Raw genomic sequence first — 27,753 nt, forward strand, 5'->3', positions numbered from 1 at the left:
ACAGTATATATATATATATATATATATATATATATATATATATATATATATATATATATATATATATATATATATATATATATATATATATATATATATATATATATATATATATATATATATATACATACATACACACTGACATTAGTAAAGTCTCAGATTACAGTTTCCCTGATTAGTAGGAGGTTATGACACATTATTACACTGACACAGAGGCTAAATTTACTCATTTACAAATGTACTGTACAGTTTCTGTTGCCAAACAGCATCGTGTCATAATGTTACAGCAGCAAATCACAGAGCTGGGACAGAAATACCTAAATTAATCCCTTCATGGTCTGTGTTGCAGTTAGTACATTTGGTCTCAGTGGACCCTAAGCGGTTTGGATCTGGCGTGGTTTGGTCTAGTGATGCCTGAGAATAGTGTCTCAGATTTATGCTTTGTGGAAGCCTCTCTGATAAAAGAAAAAGGAAAAACAGCGTTTGGATTTTGGTGGATGTCTATGGCCCTCAGCTGTTTTCTATCTACTGATGTACAGTATAGTGCACAAGATGATTAGAGGGCAGAGTGTGAGTGTTGCTCTCTTCTTCACGTGATTTCTAAAGCATCATCATTCGACATTTTGGGAAGTGCACTTATTAACTTTCTTGCCGAGTTAAATGAGAAAATGTTAGCTTAGCATGGCACAAAGACTGGAGGCAGTGGGAAACAGCTGGCCTGGCTCTGTCTGAAGGTAAAAAAATAAATCCACCAACCAGCACCTTTAAAAAAATCACCAATTACCACATTATATCTAGTTTGATTAAAGCTGCATTCACATGATCGGTGGTAAAACCGCTCTGCGCTGGCTGTGACGTTGTTTTCCTAGAGAGAGAGAGCGATGCCGCCCCCGACCAGGCGTGGCTTGAAATAACAACTGGGCGCTGCGTTCCAAATTATTTCAATTTTGACCTGGATTGCCGCTGACCTTTGAAAGCACAACCAATGAGATAACAGCTGTATGAAGCGGCACAGGCAAGCAGGGGAGGTAACCATAGAAACAAAACTAACTAGCTGCCTTCACCGCAAGGCTCTGCGCCGACCTCACGGTCAGAGCAGAGAACATTTCCTGTCATGTGAGGGCAACATGTTTAAAAAAATCATTATTTTTCTCATACTAGACTAGTCTGTCTGAATATACTTGTATTCACCATCAATCTGAAACGCTCCGTTTTAGCGCCTGTCTCTTTAAGCCCTCTGACGAAAACGCCTACTCTGATTGGGCTGCGAGAAGAACTTCATAAAAAATATATTTCTTTTAGCACTGGACAGAGCCAGGTAATCTTTAAGTTAAAATACAATTAACATAACTGTCTCCTGGCTGTAACTTCATATTTAACAGACAGGTATAGGCTAGTGGCATCGACAAGAAAGCTAATAAGTGTCTATCCCAAAACGTTGAACTACTCCTTTAAGACGAATAACATTTAACGATGTGAAATAAAAAGGTAATGAAAGTGTGTGAGAGAGGTCGCCCTCTAAGGCTGCCAGCTGTTTCCTCCTCTGGATTGATGGATCAGGTGAAGCCTGTACATTCTGTCTGTCAGTCACACATAGTGTTCACGGTGGTTGATGTACACCCGGTCTGTCCCACTCTGGTGACACACCCACTGCAGGCGGGACAGCTGCTGGGTTGGGCTTTGTGCTGGTGGTCCCAGCCTTGTTGTGGGTGGTGGGAGCTGCCTGTCAGTCAGCACGGGCCTGCGGTCTGCCCTGCGAGGCTGCTGGTTAAAAAAAACATCAAAGATAGCGTGACTGCTCTTTCATGACCACAAATGATCTTCTAATGTGATTTCTCCTCTCAGAGTATCAGAAGGTCACAGTGTGAGGAAAAACATGAAAAGTTTTCTTTCTGGGTGAGACTAAAAAAATGTGCAGGCTTATGAAAGCTTGAGTTGAGCTGAGCACACAAATTAAAATTTAAACCATCCTACATATTAAATAAGTACAGCCATTAAGACACCTGCTTAATAAACAGATAATGACATCGGTCAGGTTGTTATTACTTCCTGTTGTGACTCAGCGCTCAAGTATTCATCTTGGTGGTGTATGTAAGTACGTGATGATTCAGATGAAATGTACTGATGCAACATTAGAGTGGGGTTTTACCTGACAGAGCCAGGCCACTTGTGATGCGTGGACACCCAGGGGAATGGCCGGCGCTCTCTCAGAGTAGGGAGGAGGCGGCTTGTGTGTCGGAGGAAGGTCAATCCTTCAGAGACAAAGAGAAAGAAATCGCAATGAACGGTGATTTTATTTTTTCCAGGACAGAAGAGCAAACTGTGTAATTAGAAAGAAGCATATAAGAATTAGTTTGTGGTGGGGGCAAATTCAATTATTCGATACGTTTTAGCTTAAATTAACACCTTTTGACTCAAATGCTGCTTTTTAAAGTCTGAGAAAATAGCCCTAATGATGTCATAGTGATGTCATCTGGGGGTTGGGTTGGGTTGGGTTGGGTTGCGCTTGGAAATGACAAATTTATACCAGAAAGCCTGAGAGACAACTAGAGGTATGGTGTTTTAAAGACGTGAACATTTAGGAAGCAGGGAGGATACAAAAGAAGATGATATGGTATGATCCAACATGTTTGAAGGGATTAAAAGTTAAGATATTTCCAACTATGCTGCATCTATTTGGACCATCATTTTAAAATGACGTCTGTTGCAAGTCCACTCAATTTATGGAAGTACACAATGCTAAAACAGTCAAGTGCCCCTTTAAGCAGCGGTATTCAGTGATACTAATACTTTTGCACCTTAATTCTACAAGGAATATTCCTATTCAGAGGGGAGTCCTGGCCAAGACAGCAGTAAAAACATTTCACATAAACAAACAACAGACTTAAAACAAAAAAGAAAAAAGCAGCGGAAAAAAGGTGTAAAAAAAAAGAAAAAAGGACGTTTGGAAACATCGGTATAAGGGGGACGGACTTCCAATAGTAAATTAGAAGATGACAACTGCTCTAAAATCCCTCACTGTGAGAGTTTCACAGCGCGTGCTCCTGAAGTAAGACGCTTAAGTCAGACTCATTTTCTCATTTATTTAAATCTCCCTCCACTACTAAACTGAAACCTGGAAACTGACCTTGGCCATTCGTAAAATGATGTCATGACAGGCATTGATCCTCTAACTCTGTATATCACTTGATGCCGCCTTTCTCTTTCATACTTGGGATGATTCCAGCTCAGTGACATGCTGTCCTGCACTCAGCGGCTGTGTGTGATGAAGGAGAGGGACGAGGACGAGGCCTGCGTCCACCCCCCCCCCCCCCCTTCCGGCATCCCACTGGGACTTCCAGCCGCGGTCACACTTAAGATGCTAAGTTTGTCGTAGCATTGATCACAGACCAACACGCCGTCCTGTAGTGTACAGTGTGGTGATGCAGAGCCCACACCCATGCACAACGTATTCCCCCCCCCCAGTTTATGCTGTTTTCTGCCAGTCAGCAGTGTCTGAAGGTGGCCTATTATCACTGACACATAATTTCAGTTTGAAACTCAGTCAGAGATACGCGCTGTCACTGAAATTACGATGCAAAAGGTTAATATGTTTGGAGTAAAGAACCAAATGTCATTGTTCATAAGTTTGTTTAGGACAATGAGAGAGAATATGAGATTTCAGGAAGAGAATACCATAGCTGAGTTAAATTCTAGAGTAATATCATTTATTCAGCTTCCTTCCTTGAGACATGCTCGATGTGTGTGACTGTGTTTCCCCCGGAGCAAGCATGCTCAATGACACACTAACAGGGATGGATGAGGGGATCAACCAGCGACCTTGCAGATCTGGTCCACAGGTTCATAATAATGATTTGCATGTAAGAGGTTGATCAGCAAAAAGTACACATTTGTGTTGCTATAAGTGCTATAAGAGAGAAGCAGAGTTAATTGCAGTTTTACAGAACATGCAGACAAAACAAAGTCCACACACACACACACACACACACACACGTCAGTCAAAGGACTCTGGCAGTGTGGCCAAGCTCCTTCTGTAAATAATTCAACATCAAAGTTATTCTTCTTGGCTCTAACATTAACATGAGTGCCGGTGCACTATAGGTCCAGACTGAACAAAATAGGACAAGGGCTTGCTGCCAAGACAGCAATTATCTGCCACCTCTCAACCTTGTCCTGCAGCCTCCATGCTCCGGAGCGCGCACCGCTGCAGCACTCTCCATGGGAGTTAAGGAGCGGCTCCCTGAACCCTCTGATGGGCTTCAGTCACCCTCACAAGGTATCATGTCATTAATTAACCAGGCGAGCATGTTCTGCAGCATGAATTATTTGTCAGACTTACACTTTGTCAGCAAAAACTGGCGGCGGGGCCTTGCGAGCGGTGAGGATCACGATGATGAAGACAGCGATGAGGAAGAGAGCGAGGACTGCGCCCATCACAGCTCCGGCCACGACGATGGAGTTTGACCTCTCCGCTTGAGACTGGTCTGAGAGAGTGGAGACACATTTTCATTTTAACACTAACACAGTAACATCAACATAAGGAAGAAAAAGGACAAACACTGCTGGAAATGCGGTGAAGCTAATAAGGTTTTGTGTGAAATGAGGAAGCATTTTTGCACCTGTGGTTCCCTCGTCTCAAAGTCAATGATTAGATGCTGGTTAGATGCTTGAAATAAGGTCTGTGGTAAACATAAGCTTAACAGATTTTTTATGTTTTGTTCTAAGACATAAAATACGTCAGTAAATACAGCACTCGCACATTTTTAAGCTTTTATGGGTCTTAAAAAAGGCGGTTGCTAACAAGTGGCTAAATTAGAGTTCATAGGTTGTCGGAGACGCTAAACGTCCTCACGCTGAACACAGGGAGACTCAAAGTCGTGTCTAGATTGTAACCCTCAATTTGTGAGACTCTTGTGAGATGGCTAAGTTAGGCATTGACCTCGCATGGTTACGTTTAGGATAAATCGTGAATTGAAGCTCATCTGCTCAATGGTGTTGACGAAGTCATAGCAGTTTGTTTATAGTCTCGCGTTAGTTTGTTTTCACTTCCGACGGTTGCATTTACGCTTCAAAAACCTTAAAAGTGATCATCGGTGAAGATTCTCTTGCTGAACAAAACTTGAAAGTATCATAAACGTTTGTTTTCTTTTTGTCTAAGGGAACCGGGGCGATGATAACTTCTGGGTTAGCCTACAAAAAAACGGCATCCCTGTAGCACTCAGTTTAAAAAGGACACACTGTCATTGATGAGAAGTACTTTAGACCCACAGAGCAACCTGTGCCCCCTAGAGGCAACGAGAGTGACAGCAACATCAGTTTCGACCTGCAGATGACAGACAGGGCGTACTGTACCAACATCACCATCTGCAGGCAAGGAAAGTAAAAGCTTCTGCTTTTAGTTTGACACTTAACCTACATAGCTAGAAAAGAGCGTTACTGTTGATGGTGTTAATTTTGTAGCGGGTGTGTGTGTTTCTGAGGCTTGACATTTAAATTGCAACAAAACATTTTAAACCTGCAACATGTGAGAGTTTTGTTAACTGGAGCACAGTTTGTTCTGAGGAGTACCAACTGCGAATGTCATCATGTGTCTTCCGGTCCTCAAGGACTGTCCTCCTTCTTGTTCTGAAGAAGAAAGGAGGGGGCTCACTGCAGATGCAGATGCCAAAAGAAAAAAGGAACCATAAAAGCTTCTGAATATTTGAACTATAAACTTGGGTGTTAAGCTAAGACAACTGCTTGCTTGCTGTAGCTTCATATGTACCGTACAGACATGAAAGTAGCACTGATTGTTTTCAATAAACTAAAATGCTTAACCAACTGATTTTTAAATGGATGTTGTTTTTTGTGTCTAAATCTGTATTGGACAGTATGTATATTCAGCTATAACTAATATGTATAAAAGGGATAGGGTGTCTGTAGTTGGAGGTCCTGCACCTTAAACCTCTATTACTTACTAATCATTCACTTTACATGTTCACCTCCCTCCTTCCCTCCATGTCCTTCCTCATATCTTTTGTGTGTGCCGAGTTCTAATGTCTGCTGAATTAGCTTTGTTTGACCATATGCTTGCATACGCTCCATGTTGTCCACTGAGAGGATTAGGATTAATTGTGATTAAGATGAATTAAACTCACAGAGCAGCGAGTTTTGGCTAATCAGCAGTAATGTGTAAAACTGTGATTGTGGGACACAGAAGGAACTAGAGGACAAAAGGTGACACTGGTGGGTGACCAAAAAAAAAGCAAAGTGTGTAAATGGTCAATCCAGTTGATTTAGCTGTTGAGGTGAGAAAAGAAAAAAATAAATCAATAACGTGCTGAGATGAGAATCCTAAATAACAGTTCAATTATGATGCAGATTGAACAAGCGGGGACTTCTGAGCTCGCCCCTGAAAACCTCTTCTTCCTCCTTTTTTCCCCTCCCCCTGCTCCCCTTTTCTCCCTTCATGCTGTCCTCTAACAGTTAATAACCATTCGATTACCTTTGATGGCTGCTGAACTATGACAAGAGCCTCTTGAGTTGATCAAAAAGCCTTTAAAAATGCAGTTCATCAAGCTGCCTGCCTTAATGCCTGATGACAGACATTTTTTGCAGATATTCATAATGTGACAAGTGATGATAAAAAGTGCTATAAAACCTACAATGTGAGGTTTAATGATACAGACAGAAATATATTCATGCATGTTCTGTTTAGATGTTTTTCTCCCATTAGAAAATATTTGGTTTAAATATCCATCGTGGAGAGGCTTGGATTAGTGGTGGATCAACTGTCCCCACACTGGGATCTAGCTCCAGTCAGTGCAAGACTCTTTCTGTCTCTCCTACTTCAGCACTTTGTCTCGCACACACACACACACACACACACACACACACACACACACGAAAAGTGCTCAGCGAGGTCAGCGTAGCAGACGGGCTCATCATGAATTAAACACAGCACACCTCGGTGGCATGAAGAGAAGAGCGGGAGCGAGTGATGGCAAGACAATCCCCCCCCCTCCATCCTAAAATCTTAACAGCAGGGTGAAGGGTCATGCTATTGCCCAGACAAAAGACCCTGCAGGGAGCAGATGCTGGTGTAATAGCAGACGGGGGGAGGTTAGAGCGGTAGGTGGTCTGTCATTTTGTCTGTCTGACATCTATCTCAATATTTTCAGCTCTATGATGGTGCCAATTTGACCCCACCTCTGCTGGGGAGTTAATATCAAAGTGTCTCTCTCACACAGGCGTCAGCGCTGCATCCCTCCACGCCGCCTGATACGTTCACTCACTCCTTTGTGTGTTGTGAAAAGTATCCTTGGAAACTGTTGTGTCGCAGGCGAAACGCAAACCCACTTATCTCAAACAAATCCAAGCGGACAAAGTTATTACTACTGAGCTGCTCCACTACGTCTGTTTACACTGAGCATGCCGTTTCAAGGTCAGAATGACAACAACTGCTGTGGCCATGATGAGATATATAGAAGGGAGAGAGGTCAGCTGATTTTTTTGGGGGGGATTTTTAGGGGGAAGTGTGGCCTTGAGAACCTGGAGTCCAAGCCTGACAGTGTCAAGGTCACGTCATGGTGATGTGTCCTTATAGCCAGAGGAGCTCTCCGTGGTGCAGTGGGGCGTAATGGGCCATTTTCAATTCCACTAGCTAATTCTCTCTTTCCGGCTCTGCCTTTCACAGCGGCACAGTTTAACTCTCAGCTCCACGCACGCCCGCACGCCCGCCCGCTTCCCTCTCCCTCAACTTCTGTGGCTAGGTAGAGCTCGTAGGAAGACAGCCTCCATCATCAGCTCCAGATGAGCTTGTTGCCATGGGGACAGTCAATGGGCTGGTGAGTGGGGACTTTGGGCCAGACATAAACACTCAGCGTTTAATTTTACCAGCTGGTAGAAAAAGGGAGAATGACACAGGGGGGGGAGGGGGGGGGGGGGGTTACAAAGGACACGAGCGGTGGGCCTTTCTGTTCTGGAACAAGGGTGCGGGGTCTCCCCTCACTGTTGAAATACCAGCGGAGAGGAACAGCTCAATATTATTACAGCATTCTTGGATACTAAAGAGTAATGAGGATAAGGAGTGAGGATTTTGAATTACATCATGTCCCACATGTGCGCACTGGGTTGGGGGCGGGAGGGGGTGTGTGTATGCAGCATTAGGGAGCTAGAGATGATGTCATTTATAGTAGCACAAAGAGGCTGAGACTGAGCAGTCTGAGTAAAGGCAAGCTCAAAAACCTCCAGAGAAAATAGCTCACAGTTTCTAAGGTGCTTTATTGAACTAAAGTATCTCAAAAAGATTTGACAAATTAATGCTCCACTGTTGTCACTGACATAAATATTTTTTTCCCCCTTCCAGAAACTTTACATCTTTCTTCTGTATATACAAAAAACAAAACATGACCACAAGGTGCTTTTCATTGACAATGTGAGACTGAAGTTAATTCTTCACCCTGTTACACTGTGTGATCCTACAGAAACCCCTGACAGGTACCGGCAAAGTCAAAATGCTCTAACTAATTTTACATTTAAATAAATTCAAGCTTGGTCTTTGTGTGCGTTTTAATGCCTCTAGGTATTGCAGATATACTGCGTCATTAACTGTCATGGTGACAGGGGCAGAAAAAGTGAATATGGCACTCTGGAGTCATAACACACAATATGCAGAAAACAAAACGGCAACAAATTAAAATCTCAGAGCAACAAAACAGGTTCTCACATCCAGAAATAAACAATAATAAAGAAAACATTTCTTTTTCTAGGTATCTAAGGCACTAGTTGTATTTCTCAACGCAAAGTGAAGGACATTTCTCAAGGTAAAGATATTGATGACTGATCTCTATACAAAACATCACAGTACAAAAGAACTTCATTAATCCAGGTGCGGGGCTGCAAACTGACGAGTCAAGCTAAAATAGTATATCGATTAGTGGGATTTCAGTCTTAGTGCATAAAAGCAAACAGAAGAAAGGGTTAGGCTGCTGAGCTTCCTGCGTTTCTGTGAAAGTGACCGGAAAGGCAGAAAGAATAGGTGTCAGCAGCATGCCCACCCTCCAAAACCTAACTTTTAATTCAACAATCTAAATGACAACCCGGTTCACAAATTGTCAACTGTACACCTCATTTTGGAGACTCCCATTAAAAAGGGTCAAGTCACCCAAATGACAAAGAAACACATCCTCCCACTTACATGCAGCTGTCAATAATAATGCAGATCATTTTGGAATAACTAAGGTTTTGAGATTCTCTCAAAATTTGACATCAATAAAATGTGGGTGAACATTTTGTTTGTGGATATTTAAACATTGCGTTAAAGACATTTTACACCAACGACTTTAGACAAACATTGTTCTGGTTACTTTGGTGATCCACACTGTAAATGTTTTTTCATTGGAACTCTATCTACCAAACAAAGAGATGATCTGTAGTGTTGTAGGCAACAGATACTAAAACCTTCTGTACACCCCTGACAGTAAGTGAGGAATTATGTTAATGCATGGGAGTGAACTGAAACTTAAGTTACTTAATATAATGGGAGGCTTCTGTCTATGTAAATAAATGAGATCTGGTGTACTGAACAGTGTTTTAAACAGTTGAAACAACATGAACTGCAGTATGGGGGTCATCTTCTCTGCTTGCAAGTTACAGTGGCACATTATCAAATCTCTCACTATGAGAGTTGCAGCCTATTCACCGCACAAAATTCACACCCTGACAAATAATTAGTGAGGGTTCATAACAATATAACTAATTCCCATTTTGACGACTGTTACTGTAATATTAAAGTGGCCTAGAGCATCTTTTCACTTCCGTTTCAGGCTACAAGACCCTGTATACAACAGTGATACGTTAGTCATTTATATAAGTTGTTAGTTAGTCTATACATACAAGTTAAACAAATATTTGGCATCTGGCAGCAAATATTGTATTTGTGACCATACTACTAAAGTTGGCATGTATCCACAAACACTAGTGTACATGAAAGACATTGTTGGATCTCTTCCGTGCTGTCTGGTAAATAAGATTTGTATCTGATCACTTAAAAACTGAAATGTATATTTAAATCTAAAGTAGCTTATATCTAAGTTTGACACCTGAACTACTGGAGCTCCATAGCCCAATGACACCGACATGGAAAACACTTTCTCCTCAGTTCAATCACAGTACTTGGTACATCCTGCAACATTTTAGAGTCTTGATCAGCAATAAGATGTGTCTGGTTACAAATGAATACAGATTTAATTGTAAATCCAGCCGAAAATCTTTTTTTAGAAAAAAAGAAAAACAAGAAGCACAGGGTGACTTTGATAGATACTCAAAGGATAATTATGAATAAAAGGTTTCATGATCAGTGTAAAAACATATTGTCTGTCCCATCTGGTAAGTAAGCACCGTGCTGTGGCTTGATAAGCACAGGTGACAGTGACAGCACATCCATCACAGAAGACCTGATTTCTAATGTATATTTTTACTGTAGTAATACTGGTAGTAATAATAAATGCTTAAATAAAAAAATAACTGGTGAACATGATTAGTGCAGTTGCGCACATGGATAAGCAACAATAAGCCTATTAATGCGTCAGATTGTGATTGTGACACAGTTGTGTCTTTTTCTACAGATTACTCAGAGTAGTGAAATTAGTCGCTGTGGTCGAGTGTACTGGCTGCACTCTTGAATGACTTCTTTGTGTAACAAAATACTTTGTGACTGGGAGGCCAGCGTATGGTGGCTGCCATACTGTAGCCTGCTTTCAACAATGCCCCTGCTGATAGCACTCTTGAGTTTCCAGGAGGCCTGGGTTGGTGCCAGAGTGCAGACTTTCAAACACATCCATTACCATCTGGCAGACAACAGGAGAATGCGTTTGTGGCTAAATGAATAGGACAACTAACTCTTCCCAAATTCAATAAATCGTAAAAAATAAAAAACTGAAGTTTTATTATAGTCCAGCTTATCTAAACTTCAAGGCTTGACTGTTAAACTGATAAACCCAGTCTGTTGTTCCAGTGGACTGTGCCTCATTCATGCAGACATCCTTGCTTGCCCTGCCTTCATGCATGCATGTAGCTCTCCTGGGGATAAAAGATGAGCTGAGGACATACAGTAGAAATGCTCTTAAGGTTCCAGCGCTAGGCCATCAGTTTTAAAAGGACATTATTAGGACGTCAGTGGTCAATTCCTCAAGCTCACAAGTCTCCCACCATGGTAAGTTACATAAAGGGTAGACATTTTTAGTAGAAAACAAAAAGATGTGGTTGTCCATTATAAAGTTTTGCAAAAGGCAGTGCAATACGTTTTATGAATCAGTGTGGAGAAGTTCAGTCATGAAGTTATTCTGATTTCTCAGTGGGATAAATCCTTTTTTTTTTTTTTTTTTTAAATTAGCCTAAATGCCTCTACTGTGTTCTTCTGAGTTTTGGAAAAAGGATCTGTGACCCTCTGAATTTCATGAATTTACTTCCAGTCATGGGTTCTGCACCATTCTTGAATATCAGCCAATCGTATTCAGAGGTCAGAGGTCTTTTAAACAAATCAGTGCAAGCAATATCAACACAAACAAATACAAATATCACATAGCCCGAGAAGGCTGATTTTGTAGAAACAAAACAAAACGTTCTTATGCGACAACCATATGTGATCTGTAAGCTCCCAGGGCTCCCCCTCAAATGAAAGACATTAGTAATGCTTAATAAATTGGCAGTCCATGTAGTAAGGCAGAGACAGCACAAACATGATCTTTAGTTAGTCTCTACACACACACAAACAAACTAGTGACATGCCGACTTCTGTGGGCATGTAGATGCAGACCGTCGAAGTGGCTGTGCAGTCCAGTCCACATCAAGAACAGAAACATTATGTGTCAAGTGTCGACCAGGACGCTTGAACAAAACTAAGGGAACTACAGAATTGAGATTAGTAGAAGTGTGCGTGTGCGTACATAAGAGAAATAATGTGTTTCTTCATAATTGGATAAATGAAACCTTCTGATTTCTGTCGTATCTCTGCTCCTGCAGGACCAGGCAGCTCGTCAAACGTACCACTCCCTGCGCGAGATGACAGACCCGTCCGTGTGGGAGACATAGTCACCCTCGGGCCCGCTATCGTAGCAGTCATCTGACAGGTAGGGGGAGCCGTTTCCCTTTGGTTTAGGTGAATGAGGGTATTTGGCACTTCTGGCCTGCCGTGGACTCGAGTACTGCGTGTGTTCACGGTGCTCATTCTGCTGATGGCCGCTCTCCCTCATTGCCCGAGTGTAGCCGTTAGAGGGATACTCCTCTCCACTGTAGTTGCTATGGTGACGACGGTCACGCTCTTGTTTGAGCTGGCGGTCCCCCCACTCCTCCCGGTCGTGGTCCTGACGGTGGGAGCTGCTGCCAGCTTTGGTAGGGTGGAGCTCGTGCTGCGTGGGTGCTTTCTGGAGGTCATTGGGGCCCAGGTACTGCTTGGTGTAGTAGTTCCCGTGGAAAGTTTGCTGTTTCCGGAGGTAACACACGCCGACTAGACACAGTAGCAGGAGCAGGAACAAAGCCCCGCCCACAGCCCCACCCACTATGGAACCAAGATTACCCTCAGGTAGAGCTTCAAGTGTGGGGGAGCTGAGAAGAACGTGCCCCTTATCATCGACTAAGGTGGAGGCAGAGCCAGTAAGGACAGGAGTAGTAATGGTGGAAGGCATGGTGGGAGGATCTAATGGAGGGGAGGAGGGTGAGAGGGGAGTAGATGAACAGACAGAGAAGCAGAGAATGTCAATGCCAACTAGATCAGCATCTTACTAAGTAGGGATAGGTTGACAAAAACATCAACTCAACTACCACATGCTAAACTATGGAGCACATGCTTGCAGCAGCCTCAGATTTGCATTGCTAGGCCAAACCAAAGGCTACTGAAGACATTGAAGACTACTAAATAGAGTATATTGTGCACAAGTAAGAGAAATATAAAAGCACTTGAGGGAATGGATTTGGGCGTAACTACAACAGGAGCGTAACAGGGAGGGCACAACAAAAACCAGCCATTCAATGCTTTAGTTGAAATTCTATTGTATTTCTTTTGCTGTCCTCTACTATTCTAATCAGCTATTGTACAGTTCTTCTAACTACAGAGTCGATGTCTTCTAGCTTTGACTGAAGCAGTTACATAATACTTTTTTTCTTGTTCATTTTCATCTGTTATTTTAGGAGAGTATTCCCTTAGCAGCATGCCATATGTTAGGGTTACTCTTCTCAGTGGGGGACTTTGTCTCACCTAGTAAGTTGTCAATTCAGTGTAAAGTGTATTGTAGCGATGGCCAGAGTTGTTTTTGACCACAACCACCTGTAAAACTAATTAGTGCTGCTTTGTTGCAGATGAACAATTAATGTCTTGCTTTGTTGGCAGAGGAGCCTTTGGCTGAATGCCCAACTCCCTTAACCTCCCTGATTTTGGCAACTGTCAAAGTAAATAATCCCAATTTATGTCACATAAATAATGGTGGGTAGGATTAAACAAGAGTTTCTCAACAGTGTAGTCAGGATCCTGGGTTCGCAATATGTAGATGGAGTTATAGTAGATAAGACTTGGTCTGCGTTTGACATATTTGTAGAACAAATAAAAATGGATTTAAATATATCAACATGTAGAGAGTGAATGTGCGACTTACTGAGGTGATTAAACTTAAAGAGAAAGACTAAATCTTCTGCTTATCCTCCCTTTTTTTCTCCGTTCGTTCGTTATATATTTATTTTTGTCACTCACTCTGTCATACAAGTCTAATGTATTATTATTAATGTTGGTGTGTTACCAATTTTAAATACTGCATAGGCAAATTATTTTGTATATTGCACGCTTAAATTGAATGAGAATATGCATTTAGAACCTTATTTTACAAGTACAATGATGCATTTCACCATGCCATCATTAGAACTGAAATGTGCTCGATTAGGCTGAAGCCCACGAAAAAGAAAAAAAGCCAAAAGCCATAATCAGAGGCAACTATTGTAATGGAAAGAATCTGAGTCTAAAAGCTTTAATGGTGCTGCAAAATTGCTCTGCCACTTTAAACTCACTGCCAGGCAAGATGTGAGAAAAAGATTCCCATCTGAGAGATGACATGAACCCAGAGGTTTGTAGTCTCCAAGTATATGAATTGTACAACTCCATGCAAAGGCAGTGCACTGACACATCAGAGCACACACGCAGCAACACATACAAAGAAGGGAACACCAACATGTGTAAGCTTGCACACACCCGTACAGGTCCTCTCAAAGGAAAATGAAATATGGATGATAAATAATAAATAGGAGTTGAAAAGATCTAGTTAATGTTTTATGAATCTGGGACATCATCGCACAGTAAGGCTGCAGGCTTTTGCCTCTTACCGCATGACACGTGCAGAAATAAAAGAAACACAGAAAGGAAGCGAGAGAGATGTAAAAGAAAATCACATCATAATCAGAACTTCATTCAGGAAGAGAGCTTCCACAGACAAGACAGATTTTGTGAAGCCAGAGGAACATGCTCATCATACAAAACAGAGAGACATACTTAGATGCCAAGCCAAGAGGACAGAGCAGAGGCAGTGCACTGTGGTCTAAAGAGGCCTTAAATATTTGCAGCTGTTTGGCCCAGGAAATCCCATTTTGAACATCTGGAGACCTAATGTTAATCAAGGCTAACCAGCATGCAATTAAGACTAAATGTAAAGGTCAGATACTATCAGTGCCAACACACTTTACCATGGGTGAATGCTTGGGCTGTCAGTATGTACAGAATGGGCGAGAGTGATACAGTGTCATATTTCAGCTTGAAGGACAATGTCACAGGCAGTGATACCCTCTATGACTTGCGTGCACGCATAGTTGCTTCCTAAGGGAAGCGAAGGCAATAGGAGTCAGCTGTGTTCCGGTGTGTATACTCCGCTCACCTTGTATGAGAATGCGCACATCCCGACTGCGGAGGTTAATGTCATTGGCAACCTCGCACCTGTAAACTCCAGAGTCATTCCGCTGGAGGGGACGCAGGAAGAGCAAAGTGCTGTTCATTCTTTCCATCCATTCTGGCATTTCACTGTCCAATCTATGACGCACAAGAGATACAAGAGAAACATTTAGACACACAAAAACACACCGACAGCAGCTATTCTATTTTTGTAACCATGCACATGTGACAATTTATTTGGTATACTGTATATGATAAATGATGCCTTGGATGAGTAAAAGATATTTGAAAAGTAAAGCTCACATTACTATTAATCTTCGATTTAAGTCTAAAAACTACATTTTAGGTTAACTGAGTTGACGACATCCAGATACTTAGCTAAAGATGAAACAAATCATCTTACTGTATTTATTTTTTGAAAGAAAAGCTTTTGGCCTGTTGGGTCAATTTAAACTCATAAGAACAAAAATAAAAATGTCATACACACAGATATACACACACCTGATCCATCTGAAGTGATTAGCAGGTGGGTTTGCGTTGGCTTTGCACGTCATCTGAGCATTTTCCCGACCCACAAACCAGTCTCCATCGTAGCCAATAACAGAGATATCAGGAGCAACTACAGAGACAGAGGGAAAAAACAAATCATTGAGATATCACTAACAAATAACCTGAGAAAGACCCGTGCTCAACTGCACAGACCGACTATTTCCGCTCTGTGTTTAATCATAGCCTTTTAAACAAGGTACCTGGAATACACCTAGGTCAGTGTTCAAATAATACAAATATTTCAGCTGTATTGTATTGATAGTTCTGGTGGAGACTTTACAATCAGCAAACACACGCAAGATGACCGTTTGTCCTGTTTATGTGCAGCATTATATGGAGTCTAAGGTCAGTCATGGCCTCAAGACATGAGTTTGTGTCCTCCAAATATACACAAGGTGTTTCGTAATCTATACAATAAAAAAAACTCAGTACAGTGTACAGAGAAGTAAACAGTGGGTGTAAATCAAATCATCAACCCTATTCCTCAACTGTGCAAGTCCAGTTATCCTGCTTTTGTTTTTTTTAAACAGTCATCTACAAACTGTTTACTAGTCTTTGTTTGGTCTTCGTTGTGCCATATATTGAATAAGTATAAAAGCATTTGTAGCTGCCATCTGTCACAAAACAACAAGTCAGACCTAAGTTAAATGTATCTGTCGAACAAAAAAGGTTTTCAAGGAGGTAATTGTACCCCTTTCAACAGTCTATTTGCAGCTTCTATGAAGAGACCCACTTGTGCCCCACTAAGCACTGACATGCGCTCTAACATCTATGGGGGCTTACTAACCGCATTTGTTCTTTCACTTTTGACAGTTTAGGGGCACAGACATGTGCTAACATAGAAAGATGAAAGAAAGAAACACATTTTGAATAAGTTCAAATCAAGGAAAACACCAAGGACAGCCTTTAACAAAAACAAATCATAATAATTAATACATGTAAGGAGCCTGCATGGATTGTCCTTGATTTCATCGGTGTCAATTCAGCTGTTTTCAAAAGTGAATTGTTGTTGAAGTGCTTCAAATAAAGCAAACGTCAACACTGACAAGGCCAAGCATCATCAACCGTAGGCTGTTGGAAATCAAATACCTTTACTTTTAAGATCGTCCGCCTGTACTACCTACTGAATACAGTGTTTAACTGATCAAGGAAAGTAAAGGAAGGAAGAAAGGAAATTGCTGCTATACTTGTCCACCTTCAATTGCCAGATGAGTGTAGACTATACTGCACCCTTTAAATCTACTTACTTTAGGCCCGCAAGTATATTGTAGCCTTAAAGATACCTAATGAAAGTCTTATAGCAGGACAGAATCGATATCAATCAACATATTTACGAGAAGGCCCTCTTTCAGCTCTTAATATGATACCCCAAATAGCTACTCATAAGGCACCCACACTGCACATTGAGCTGGTAGGGGATCCTGAAGTCACTCTGCAGAGCCGGGTGGCGGACCACACAGGTGAGTGTGTGGCCCTGGACGTGACGTGTGGGCTGCCAGAGGTAGCTCACTTGTGTGCTGGTCGTGCCGTTGGCTTCGTCAAATAGCTGCACTTCTGACTGGCCAAAAAGGTTGGACTCCCAGGACACCTCGGCAGGGGGCCGGGCCCGCTCAGCAATACAGGTGGCCACCACAGTATCATTGCCACCATCGATCAGGGCAGTTGAACCTGCAGACACGTAGACTTTTGGCTCCACTGTGAAAGGAAAGAAGAGAGAATAAAAGGGGGCACATTAGTTAGATTTGAGACTTTCTTTTTAAATACCTTTTGAAATTTCATTTAAGTCTACGCAAAATTTCTCCTCTATCCGGATCTCAGTGAAGTTAATGAGTAGCATTTTGCTTATTATTATTATTTCAAATAAATAGATGTTACTCATTATTTTGAGATTGTATAATGAAACGTCTACGTCCTACGTCTTTTAGCAATATTGATTTAATACATTTTAATACCAAACAGGCCCTATTTTTAGATCAATGAAATGAATAAGGACTAAATGAATGAATGAATAAATGAATGCCTTTTACAACTTCTGCAAGAACCCTGTTAAGGCTGGCCCACAATTCACCAGTACAGTTTACAAAGCCTTTTAGTGCCAATGTCATGATTATGGCAAACATGAATCATCTCAGAGAAGTAAGCTTAAATGTAATGAATGACTTGTTTTTGAGCCAACAAAACTTGCTAGCCAGCGTTAGCTAATGTGTTCAGAGAATTATTTGGCCTCCCGCTACGTTCCGTCTACAAAAATGCGTCATCATGTTTAGTAACAGAAAAAGTGTCTTCAGACCTTTATTGATGATTTCATCATGACGACATTCTTGAACAAAATTATGTTGTTGATTCAAAGTGTCAATGAAAAACTAGCAAAATTAGTTATTAACATTTTTGTTTTACATGCGTTAGTTGTGTCTGATGAAATGCATACCAGTGGAACATAATTCATTGTACTGACTAACAGTTTGATTATTTGCATACATTCTTACATACAGTCATATCTTAACATATATCAATTTCTAAAAATGTTTTTTATCAATGTTGTGATATTGAGTTCTACCATATTGTCCAGCCCCAACACTCCTAAATGTAATAGCGTTCATATGCACAGCTTGACATTGTGCAACTACTGATTATTTCTATTCTGAGAAATCTGACAATTATTTTCTTAATTAATCATTTTGTCTATAAAATATTAGATAATGGCAACAAATGGCCATCAAAATGGGTTCGTTTTGTCCAACCAACAGTCCAAAACACTAAAACTAAGCACACCAGCAAATATCCACATTTGATGTATATTTTAATAAATATTCAATCAACTAACCGATTAATTGACTAATTGTTTCAGCTGTACTTGACATTACCTACAGGATTTATTACATAAAAGATCACACATGCGTGTAAACATACGTACTTACCGAGTACATTGACAGTAGTGGAGGCTTGAGTGTTTCCCAGAGGAAACGTGGCAACCTTACAGGTGTAGATCCCAACGTCAGCAAAGCCCACATTTCCCAGGACAATGGTGGCATCATAAGACGAGGGTGAGCGAAAAAACAAGCGATGGATATACTCTGGAGGGATAGAGATGCCATAGCGTGGGTTGTAGACTGCCACTGTGACAGAGCCTGAAGGCAGACGGCGCTCCCAGGAACTCTGAGTCAGAGTAAGGTTTGTGCCCACCTCCACTCTGCACTCTAATGTCACATTCTTCCCCAGCACAGCATTCACCCTCTGAGGCACCATCACCTGACTGCCCCACACACCTGCCAGAGAGAGACACACACAGACAGGACTTTAACCACATGTAGTTGTGTTCATTTGCAAACAGGTTTTGCTATTCTAACACCATTAATTAAAACAGTTGAAAGTTAAAAGCACTTACTGCACACTACACCTTTGATTGTCAAAACTTCTTTAAAATGTATTTCTTCCCACTTCTTTTGAAGCATAATCCTTTAAAAATAATTAGTATTGTAATTGTTCATTTGTACTTAAACAGATCCCATCCTTCAAAGTGAGAAATTCACTGCTGGCAACAAAATGTAACTTACTGGTACTAACAATATTAGTTATGTTGAGACCTTTAAATAAAATTGAGAATCTAGATAATTGCTAATTTATTAAATACCAAGCAATGAAGGAACACCTTTATCCTTAAAAATGCAAAAGATTTTTGACACAAATTAGTCGATCGAAATAATCATTAATCCTTTTGGGCAATCGATTAATTATTATCTCATTATAAAATGTCTTAAATTCAGTTTACGGTCTAAGAAAACTTTGAAAATCATTGAATTTTGATTAAAGATGATTTAAACGATAAATTAATTATCAAAACTGTTGCGGATTTCTTTCTGTTATACGACGAGACAATTAACCTACTAATTCTTGCAGCTTCAGTTAAGGCTTTTAAGATGTTAAGATGGATGGTCTTTGGATTCTGGAGTGGTTGGACTGAACACGTGTAAACATGTCACTTTGGACCACAGAACTTGGGTCAGAAAATGTGTTTGACATTTCATAAGACTGAATGATCAATGAATGAAAAACATTGCTTGTAATTGATATGGCAGACATTTCATTTTTCTGGTTGACAAGAAAAACATTGTTTTATTCTACTCAATGGCACAAAAAAAAAAGTCAGACAGGATGATCAGAGTGATAAAATCTAATAGAGTGACAAATCAAGAATACCACGATAGCATCAGTGAGTAAAGAGTATTTCCAGTGTTACCTCTGACGTCAGTTGTTATCAGACTGAAATCAAAGCTTGATACCACCACAGCAGGCGTTGGGCTTTTCAACAAATAATACACAGCTGACTGAGAATTAGTTTTGTCTCTATAGCTCTCCTTCTCCTGACCTGAATTCAGGAATTAAAAGCAGGCTGTCTGTATATCCTTTGTCCAAATATAACTACCCAAACTCTGTCACCTGCACTTGTCAGAAATGTGGCATGTCTCAAAAGCAGAGAGCTCAACATCGTGTTGAGGAAAGTCAAAGGGATATGAAGAAAACAAACTGAGACCGGCAGAAAACAAAAGGGAAGAGATATGCAAACACGACAATGACATCATCGCTGAGAGAAGAAAAAGAGGCCTGTAAGTGAGGAGAGGCGAGAGGAAATGTATCACCAGGATTCAAGTAAACAAAAATACAGAGGAATTAAGTTACCGATTTAGAAAAGCCAATATAGTACTGCTGGACTGCCAAAGCCTTCAACCAGATCACTAATTGCGCCAAGCTGCCAGCAGGAAGACATCATCATAAAGCAAAACCTTCTGCGCTGCTTGGCAACTGACTTCAAATATTCTATTGTTGTTTTGCCAAAAACAGCTTTGTCTCCGGCCAATCTCCCTCTAAAAAGTCCATGTCCTCAAATATTAGTACTGTAGAAGGAAATTTCCCTACCCCTAAAGTATGACGTACAAATGTCTACTTTTTGTCTTCTTTTCTGACAATACAATAAAGTTTGAATTTGTGAAAATGTGTACTTATTTGACAGTACCGGTACTACAATTTTTCCCTATTGTTTAATTTTCACATTATAGGTTGAGATAAAAGATAATTGGTGCGACAGCTTAACCAATTATAGTGCGAGTCATTTGTCAAATTGGGGAATAAATATTGTAAATGATATATTACATTGTTGAAAATATGTACCAAGCCACTTGGGAAATGTAAAGGTTGACACACCAAACAATATTTAGATTTTGGGCCAGATGGGGCTGTAAAAAAGAAATTAAAATATAAGCCAAATAATTAATTGTAAATATCAAATCTTGATAGCATATTTTTTGCAGAGTAAGTATAATGAGTCATCGTGTTGCTCATACAGCGAAAGGGCAGCAGATATCAGTGGGGAGATGTTCAGCCACACACACACACACACACATCCTACACCCTCCTCCTCCTCCTCCTCCTCCTCCTAATGTGCCAATGGAAGTGATGGGGACAAAATCTCAAGTCCTTGTTACGTGCAAAAACACATTCTATACTTTAAACTAATGAGAGCTCAGCAATCTTTTAGGACAAAATTCCCTCTGTGTTTCAGTGTCACAGAATTAACACAACGAGGGTATTTTGTACTTAAAAGACGACAACTTTGATACCCACTTGATTTGACTAACTCAAGACTGCGGAAGCAAATACACTTTGATGGGTATTTTAGCACAGAAAAGAACAGTGGATTTTGAACCCCATCACAGCTATTGGAACCAGTGAAGAGATATTTTAATGGCCCGTATGAGGAGGTGACAGCAAGCAAAAACTGTTTCAATTTACATACGAGCACCTGATTATTGTTTTAGGACAGACTTGAAAAATGTGAAGCTATCATTTAATCCAAAAGACAAGAGAAGCTTGCTAAGCCATGATAAGCCTTTATTTATACTGGTGAATTTTATACAGTATGCTGAGCTAGTCTAAAACGTCAAAGGAATGACTTATTTCAATATAACAGATTGTTGTAACTGTGGCATCCTACATCATTGAATATGAAGTAGATATTATCCAAGCAAGAAATCTGGAATAAAACAAAAAAACTTTGTAAATTCTGATTCTGTTGGCAAATGACTCACATTTCTTCAAAGTAATAACTTGCATAAATGAGTCATCGTCTGCACTACAAAACCACAGCATTTTCCTTACATGGTAAGTTGCTGCTCGAGCTGTGCTGGCTGCCATCTGAAGCAAGTCTCTGTTAAACCAAACTAAGTCAAGGCTACACCTTGTAGTGGCTGGACCAATCTGAATCTTATTTAAATGATGCATTCATCATTTAAAGTCGTTTGAATGATCCAGCAGTTAAACAGCCATGCTAAACCACATGGAGGCTTTCCTTCCTTCTAGATACCCCTTTTCCCAAGCGAATGGTTGTTATCGCTTGCTCCACCAAACGGAGTATCCAGTAAGGAGACAGAGCGCTAAAAACTAATTGAAATAAACTGGTACTTAATTGCACATACTGGACATGTCACTGCAATATACTGTAAGTGAGCCTCTGCCTCTAGTAGTTAACTGATTTTAAGACTTATGCATTTGTCATGATAAGGCTAGATAGCAATAACAGCAGAGTAAGAGGGAAAAAAGTACCATTTGTCCTGCATATGAATATGTAATGGAAGGAGGTATAGCGACTGTATTAAATTTTTATTGGTGACATGACGACATCCTTATATAAGCGTGCCCTCATTTTCTCCAACTCAGAATAAAAATGTGATGCAAATAAAGGGCAAAGTCTATCTGATCTTATATGGAGCCTATCTTGACATTGCCATAACATTGTTCTCTCTTTTATTCTTGTGCCTTCAAAGACAAATACAATAAAATATTGCAATCCTCATATCCTCAAAGAGAGCAGCTAATGTAGACACTTTCAGTTTAGTTTGCAAATGCAACACAATGTGACACACACACCCACAAACACACACAGTAGAAAACAGATTATAGATATCCTGGCATCAAGGACACATTGCTCCCTGGGGAGACTGCTGCTCGTTCTCACTTTAGTCAATATTACCTTCACATGCACCACTTATGTGGCAGCAAGTGTATTAATATGTGTGTCTTGCTAGAGGGCAGCGCGTCTTGTTAAAAGTGGAAATCAGAACATAAAGGCTGATGGTGTTAGGGTGGAAGTGGCAGAGCAGGACAGGTAAAGGGTTGAATGATCAATTGATTGGCTAATCAGAACCTTCAAATCAACTTTTTGCGCAAACACATTTTCTAACTTGCTTGATTGAGCTGCACAAAGGCGCACATGCAAATGAGTGATGCAATATGCATTTCTAGCCGGCTGCAGAGGGTAGTAACGCAAAAGTGTAAGAACACTTACCATTTCTACTACATGAAAAGGGAAGCTCAACAGTATGATGTCTTGTAGTGTCACTCAATTACAAATTACAAATTTTAGGTATTAAAACTTTCAAACACCAGAAATACTCGAGCTTTGAGAGGGTTTTATATTTTAGTGTATTTAACATGTTTATTAGGCCGTGAATTTGCATTATTTTTGACATTGCCATCGATTACAATACCATTGTGTAATGTGAACGGATCACAAGTAATGCCAAAATATTCAGCCTGTGCTAGCTAATTGTTTATATTTTAAGGCACGCACTTTAATATATTCTAATCAACCCCAGTTGAAACATCCAAATGGATGTTGCTGTTGCTCCATGTATGCTTGATTTGTAAGCAGGAAATGTTTTACTAACATAACAACTTTGGAAGCTGAAGATATTGTGACCATCTGTCAGCATGTTTGGATTTTCTTGCCCCCTAGTGGCCAGAAACAAGATGAATCATTAATCAAATATTAAATCTTAAGAAAGCACATTTGTTCACCTTCGAGGTTTAGACATTATTAGCTGTGAGGGTGTGTGCTATCTATTTTCCATTTTTTTAAAAAGGCACAAGGTCAAACCACCCATTGAAATGTAGCGCAGACTTAAACGGAAGCTAGACAAATAGGCACCTGTCTCCAATCCTTAACTTAGACTCTCTGAAGGAAGTAAACCATTGGTTCAGGAATTGACTTTGGGATCCTGGTAATGCAGTACATCACTAACGTGACACTAACTCTGGGTCACTCTGCTTGTGTGTCACGTCAAGTCTTTAACAAAAGAGTTACGGATCCGTCCATGGGTTCAATCCTAATATAGTAGCCCAGAGCTTCTCCTCTCAGTACACTGTCCAGTATGGGCTACGAGATAGATATATAGATATATATATATATATATATATATATATTTTTTATTGTCATCGCGATGTCAACTTGCACAATAACACTTTGCGAAAGACTGCAATATTACACTCAGGTTTTTTTATGTGTAAATTGAAAAGAGAGTATCAGTACTTTAAAATGTAACCAATATTCTTTTTAAATGTAGTTTAGTTAAATGTTTAATTTGTTCAATAAAAGAATGTTGGTAAATTTCCTTTCATTTGTTTGATTCCACAAGACTTTTTTTGTATTTTAACAATATATTGAAAACGGCAAAAAAAAAAAAGCAGAACTGGTTATACAGAGCTGTTAATTTAATCGCAACTTATATCGCTATCGCAAAATTCAACATAATCACAGAACGCATATTTTCCTCATATAGTGCAGCTCTACTGTCCAGTGGCCCAAGTACAACAGAGGCAGACTACCCAATAAAACAGTGGTATAGTGCTGGGTACACTAGTATCCGGGCATGTAAAATGTAACCACTTCTTTTACAATGGTCAATGGATAGAGCTATTGATGAGACACTGATGTACAATGCTGCTCTGATGAGAGTATGTCTACAGGTATGAAGCATTAAGCCCATTTTGCTATCCAATATATTACATAAGTCAGCTTTATGGCTAAAATACAGTCAAATTAGTTATAAAATCAGTGAGTGACAAGAAACACATAAATCCTTTTGTAATGTAATACAATCCAACAGCCCTAAAACAAACTGGTGTATTAACTGTCAAATTTAGTGAAAGTTGACTCGACAGTGAGTTTTGGATGCAGATTGTGGTGGAGTTGCATTTAATTGTATTACACTAAAAGATTTTCTAGCCAACATTAGGGGGCTTTTTTCTACCTTCAGATAAAGCAAGGGAAATATGGTAAGAGAAACAGCAGATAGACAAACTGTCTGGCCTGATTTACTCATTGGTCAGTGATGGTGTAGGCTGCCTGTCTGCAAAGGCAGGACACTGAAGTATTGATGCAGTCTGAGCACAGCAAAGTTGTAAATTGGTGTGAATTTCATCTTCCCAAACAGGTTTTTTTTGTTCAGGGAGTCTTTAGCCTAGTGTTGTTCATCACACTTGCTGCCTGTGGGCAATACTATCACACATTACAAAATTCAGCCAGACATGTTCACTGGTTTCTTTTGAACACATAACGTGCTAACTATAGAGGAGTTATTTGGACCGTTTCCAGACAGAGTATCTTTGCTTTCGGAGTTTTTTACAGCAGCACTACAGCACAGGCACAAAGTTGGCGTGTTTCAGGGTGGAGTTAGTAAATTGCCCACCCCTTGATTAAACCATATCGAGCTCAGCTCCACTGCAGGCACATGGTGGCTGACCCTCATCCCGACCTGAGAGGTGCTGGCATAGTCTTCTCTGATGACACAAAATGTGAGTTCCTCAACATTTTGGCGTGACACATATCATAGTACCAGTTTACTTTAATAGCAAATATTCCTTGCGCTAATATGGCTTCCACTGAATCTGCAATGACCCAAGTGTAGGTAACGGTATATGATAGCAATGATAACTGAATATCATGCCTGTGCTCCTCGGCGGTTTCCATGCACTGTTTCTATGGCAGCCTCGGGTCGCACCATCATCCGCGGCGGTGGCGCTGGCTAGCTAACTTACCGCTCTGAAGCTTTGCAGTGAAGTTGTGACCAAGTTTGCTTTGGTCTTTTAAATGACACCTGCTAAACTTGCAACTTAAAATTACCCACACTTAAAGCACGCGGTGGTAGCTAGTTTTGCCGGGTCGTTCGCCGAGATTTCTGCATGATGCGCGAGGTACTCGGCTCTTTCACAGAACTTCTGTGTAACGTTAGTAGAACAAATACAACTGCCATCGAAGATTCCTGACTCACCTGTAATACTGCACACAAGGTGAAATAATGCGACCCTGCCCTGCTGTCCAAGGTAACTCCGGTGATAAGACGGCAACATTTTCAAAAGCAGTGAAGTCTTCTGCTACAGGACCCAAGCGTAGGCTGCATGCCAATTTAACGGTATGTGCCGAACAGTGGAACCTCCTCAGCAACAACTCCGAACTGCATGTGGACTGTACCATCTACACAGCACGGAGCGGGGAGACCGGGATCTCACCTGACAATGGAAGTAAACGATCATTTGTTTGAGATCCTACAGCAACTTCCCCCTAAAGGAATAAACCATTAGTATACACATTACGTCATCTCTGTAAAAACCCGACATACATTGATTGATCAAATCACTTTATTCTTCTCTGTCTTTGACGGTTGCTTACTGAAAATACATCTACATGTTTTTATCGCTACCATAAAACATATATATAGATATATATCTATATCTATATATATTCGGTCTGTTTTGTTTGTTTCTCTGTCGGTCAGTCAGCAGGAGGTTCTGAAATGATTCAACATATTCCAATTAAATTAGTTAGGCCAGTTAATTAAAGAAGAACTAATTCATTTTTGGTGCAAATGAGGACACCAAGAGAACATTTAAAGAGCAGCATTTCTCCTATAACTCTTGACACTTTGAAGGGTAGAAACACATTTTTATTGACTGCTTGGCCCAAGTATAGGTAGTCCAACCCATTGACTGCATGGTCAAACCACCGTTTTTGCCTACACATTTTTAGCCATTTTTAATTCTTGGCAAGAATTTGTTTTTTCACAACTTCTAGAACTTTAATCCAATGTTCTCAAACGTTGTTACATAACACATTAGACTGACTCTGTAAAAAGCTGATTTGATGATGATTTCTTTGGTGCTCCATACCATTTTCCTATCCAACAATGGTTGGATTGTTTAGATCTTTCAAATGTTTAAAGCATTCTGCCTACAGGTGGGGCTATAGCAACACAAATTATTGAGAAATGTAATTAATAAGATCAATGATGGCTGCATCCCATTTAGTTTTGACTGTTGGTACATTAAGTACTCCTAGGACACTTTGAACTGAGCCATCGTTAATGTTATAACTCATTCTGCAGAAAAAAAGGTCTACACCACTCATCCGGGTAGGGGTCCCTATAGAAAAATCACAACATTTATATACCTGCGGAATATAACAATAGGTCTGTGGTATTAGGGAGTTTATGATGGTAGATATTTTGAATGTCCCACTCAATCACTGAATTATAAGATAATATAAGATACACTTTATGGATACAACGTGGGAAGAGTGGAAATATAAAGAGTTAAAACAAAATCTCATATATGGTATAGTCTCTTCCTGTGATGCTTGTTAACTTCTAAAAATAATAATTTATTTGATTTTCTCTATGGAATGAAATGGGTTTTACCCAACTGAATTTTTGAAGTGACACTTAAAGGTTTTTGAGAATTTTATCATTTGCTCTCGCTTGTCAGTCTTGGCTTTGCAATACAGACTTGAGTAGTTGCTCATAGTATGTCAACAAGTTAATCTTTGTAAAGTAATGCGTGTGTAGGTGGGATGGGGAGTGGGGGTTGGGGCAGGGGGAGGGGTGGGGCAGCACCCCCTCCTGCTGACAGAGAGCTAACCAGGTCAGTGCTTTCATTTGCGTCTCAGTGCTGTCTTCTGAAGAGCCACAAGGGATACAATTACTCTCCTACCATCCCATTCATCTGCAACTCTATAGTGCAAACGTTTGTGTGCGTGAGTGTGAATGCGAACTTGTGTTTTTATTTATTTCAAATCTATGCCGAAGTGGGTAAAATGAGTGCAATGAATATTCCAATTATTCTTAAATTCAGTCAGAATATTTTTGCCTTGAGTGCAATGCATCAACATGAGAGCTATATGTAAAGCTATATGTATATGGCAAATAATTTATGATAAGGGAGAGAGATAAATGCAGACTAAAAGACTTTAGAATTCAATTTAGGGGCTTCTTCTTAAATCACAGCTGTATTAGAATTGATTCTAAAGTTTTCCGCTGACTTTTCCACAACCCCTCCTCGTGCAGTAGACTTTTCCATTAGACATAATTTAGTTGATGATGAGCCCTACTATTATAACTTTGTTTTGGTTTTTGCTCTTTATTTCATATTTTCCTTTTCTTTCATCAGCAGCATTTCATTGTGGGCAAAATAAC

General features: G+C 40.3%; 1 protein-coding gene across 3 annotated transcripts; it reads right to left on the reverse strand.

The window, feature by feature from the left end:
* Positions 1-105: 105 nt before the first annotated feature.
* Positions 106-25,811, reverse strand: nectin3b (nectin cell adhesion molecule 3b). Of its 3 annotated transcripts, none has more exons than XM_029448256.1 (8): positions 25,558-25,811; positions 18,373-18,720; positions 16,850-17,149; positions 15,407-15,524; positions 14,892-15,043; positions 4,340-4,484; positions 2,150-2,252; positions 106-1,761 (listed from the first exon to the last, which is right to left on the reverse strand). In XM_029448256.1, exons 1-8 carry the CDS (start codon positions 25,634-25,636, stop codon positions 1,588-1,590), a joined length of 1,419 nt encoding a protein of 472 aa, XP_029304116.1. In that variant the 5' UTR covers positions 25,637-25,811; the 3' UTR covers positions 106-1,587. The 3 variants fall into 3 exon arrangements, with proteins under 3 accessions (XP_029304116.1, XP_029304115.1, XP_029304114.1); XM_029448255.1 differs by having other exon boundaries at positions 106-1,764; XM_029448254.1 differs by lacking the exons at positions 106-1,761; positions 2,150-2,252; positions 4,340-4,484 and adding an exon at positions 8,243-12,676 and having other exon boundaries at positions 25,558-25,806.
* Between the last annotated feature and the right edge of the window lie 1,942 nt (positions 25,812-27,753).

This window comes from Cottoperca gobio, chromosome 14 (genome assembly GCF_900634415.1).
Source record: "Cottoperca gobio chromosome 14, fCotGob3.1, whole genome shotgun sequence".
Lineage (NCBI taxonomy): Eukaryota > Metazoa > Chordata > Actinopteri > Perciformes > Bovichtidae > Cottoperca > Cottoperca gobio.

What these genes read in the sequence shown, in the direction of transcription:
- nectin3b (XM_029448254.1), bottom strand. Translation starts at nt 25,636, where the DNA reads ATGTTGCCGTCTTATCACCGGAGTTACCTTGGACAGCAGGGCAGGGTC. An exon ending in CCTTGTGTGCAGTATTACAG is followed by an intron (nt 18,721 to 25,557) that starts GTGAGTCAGGAA and finishes TCTCTCTGGCAG; the next exon opens with GTGTGTGGGGCAGTCAGGTG. An exon ending in CTACCAGCTCAATGTGCAGT is followed by an intron (nt 15,525 to 16,849) that starts GTGGGTGCCTTA and finishes CTGTCTCTGTAG; the next exon opens with TTGCTCCTGATATCTCTGTT.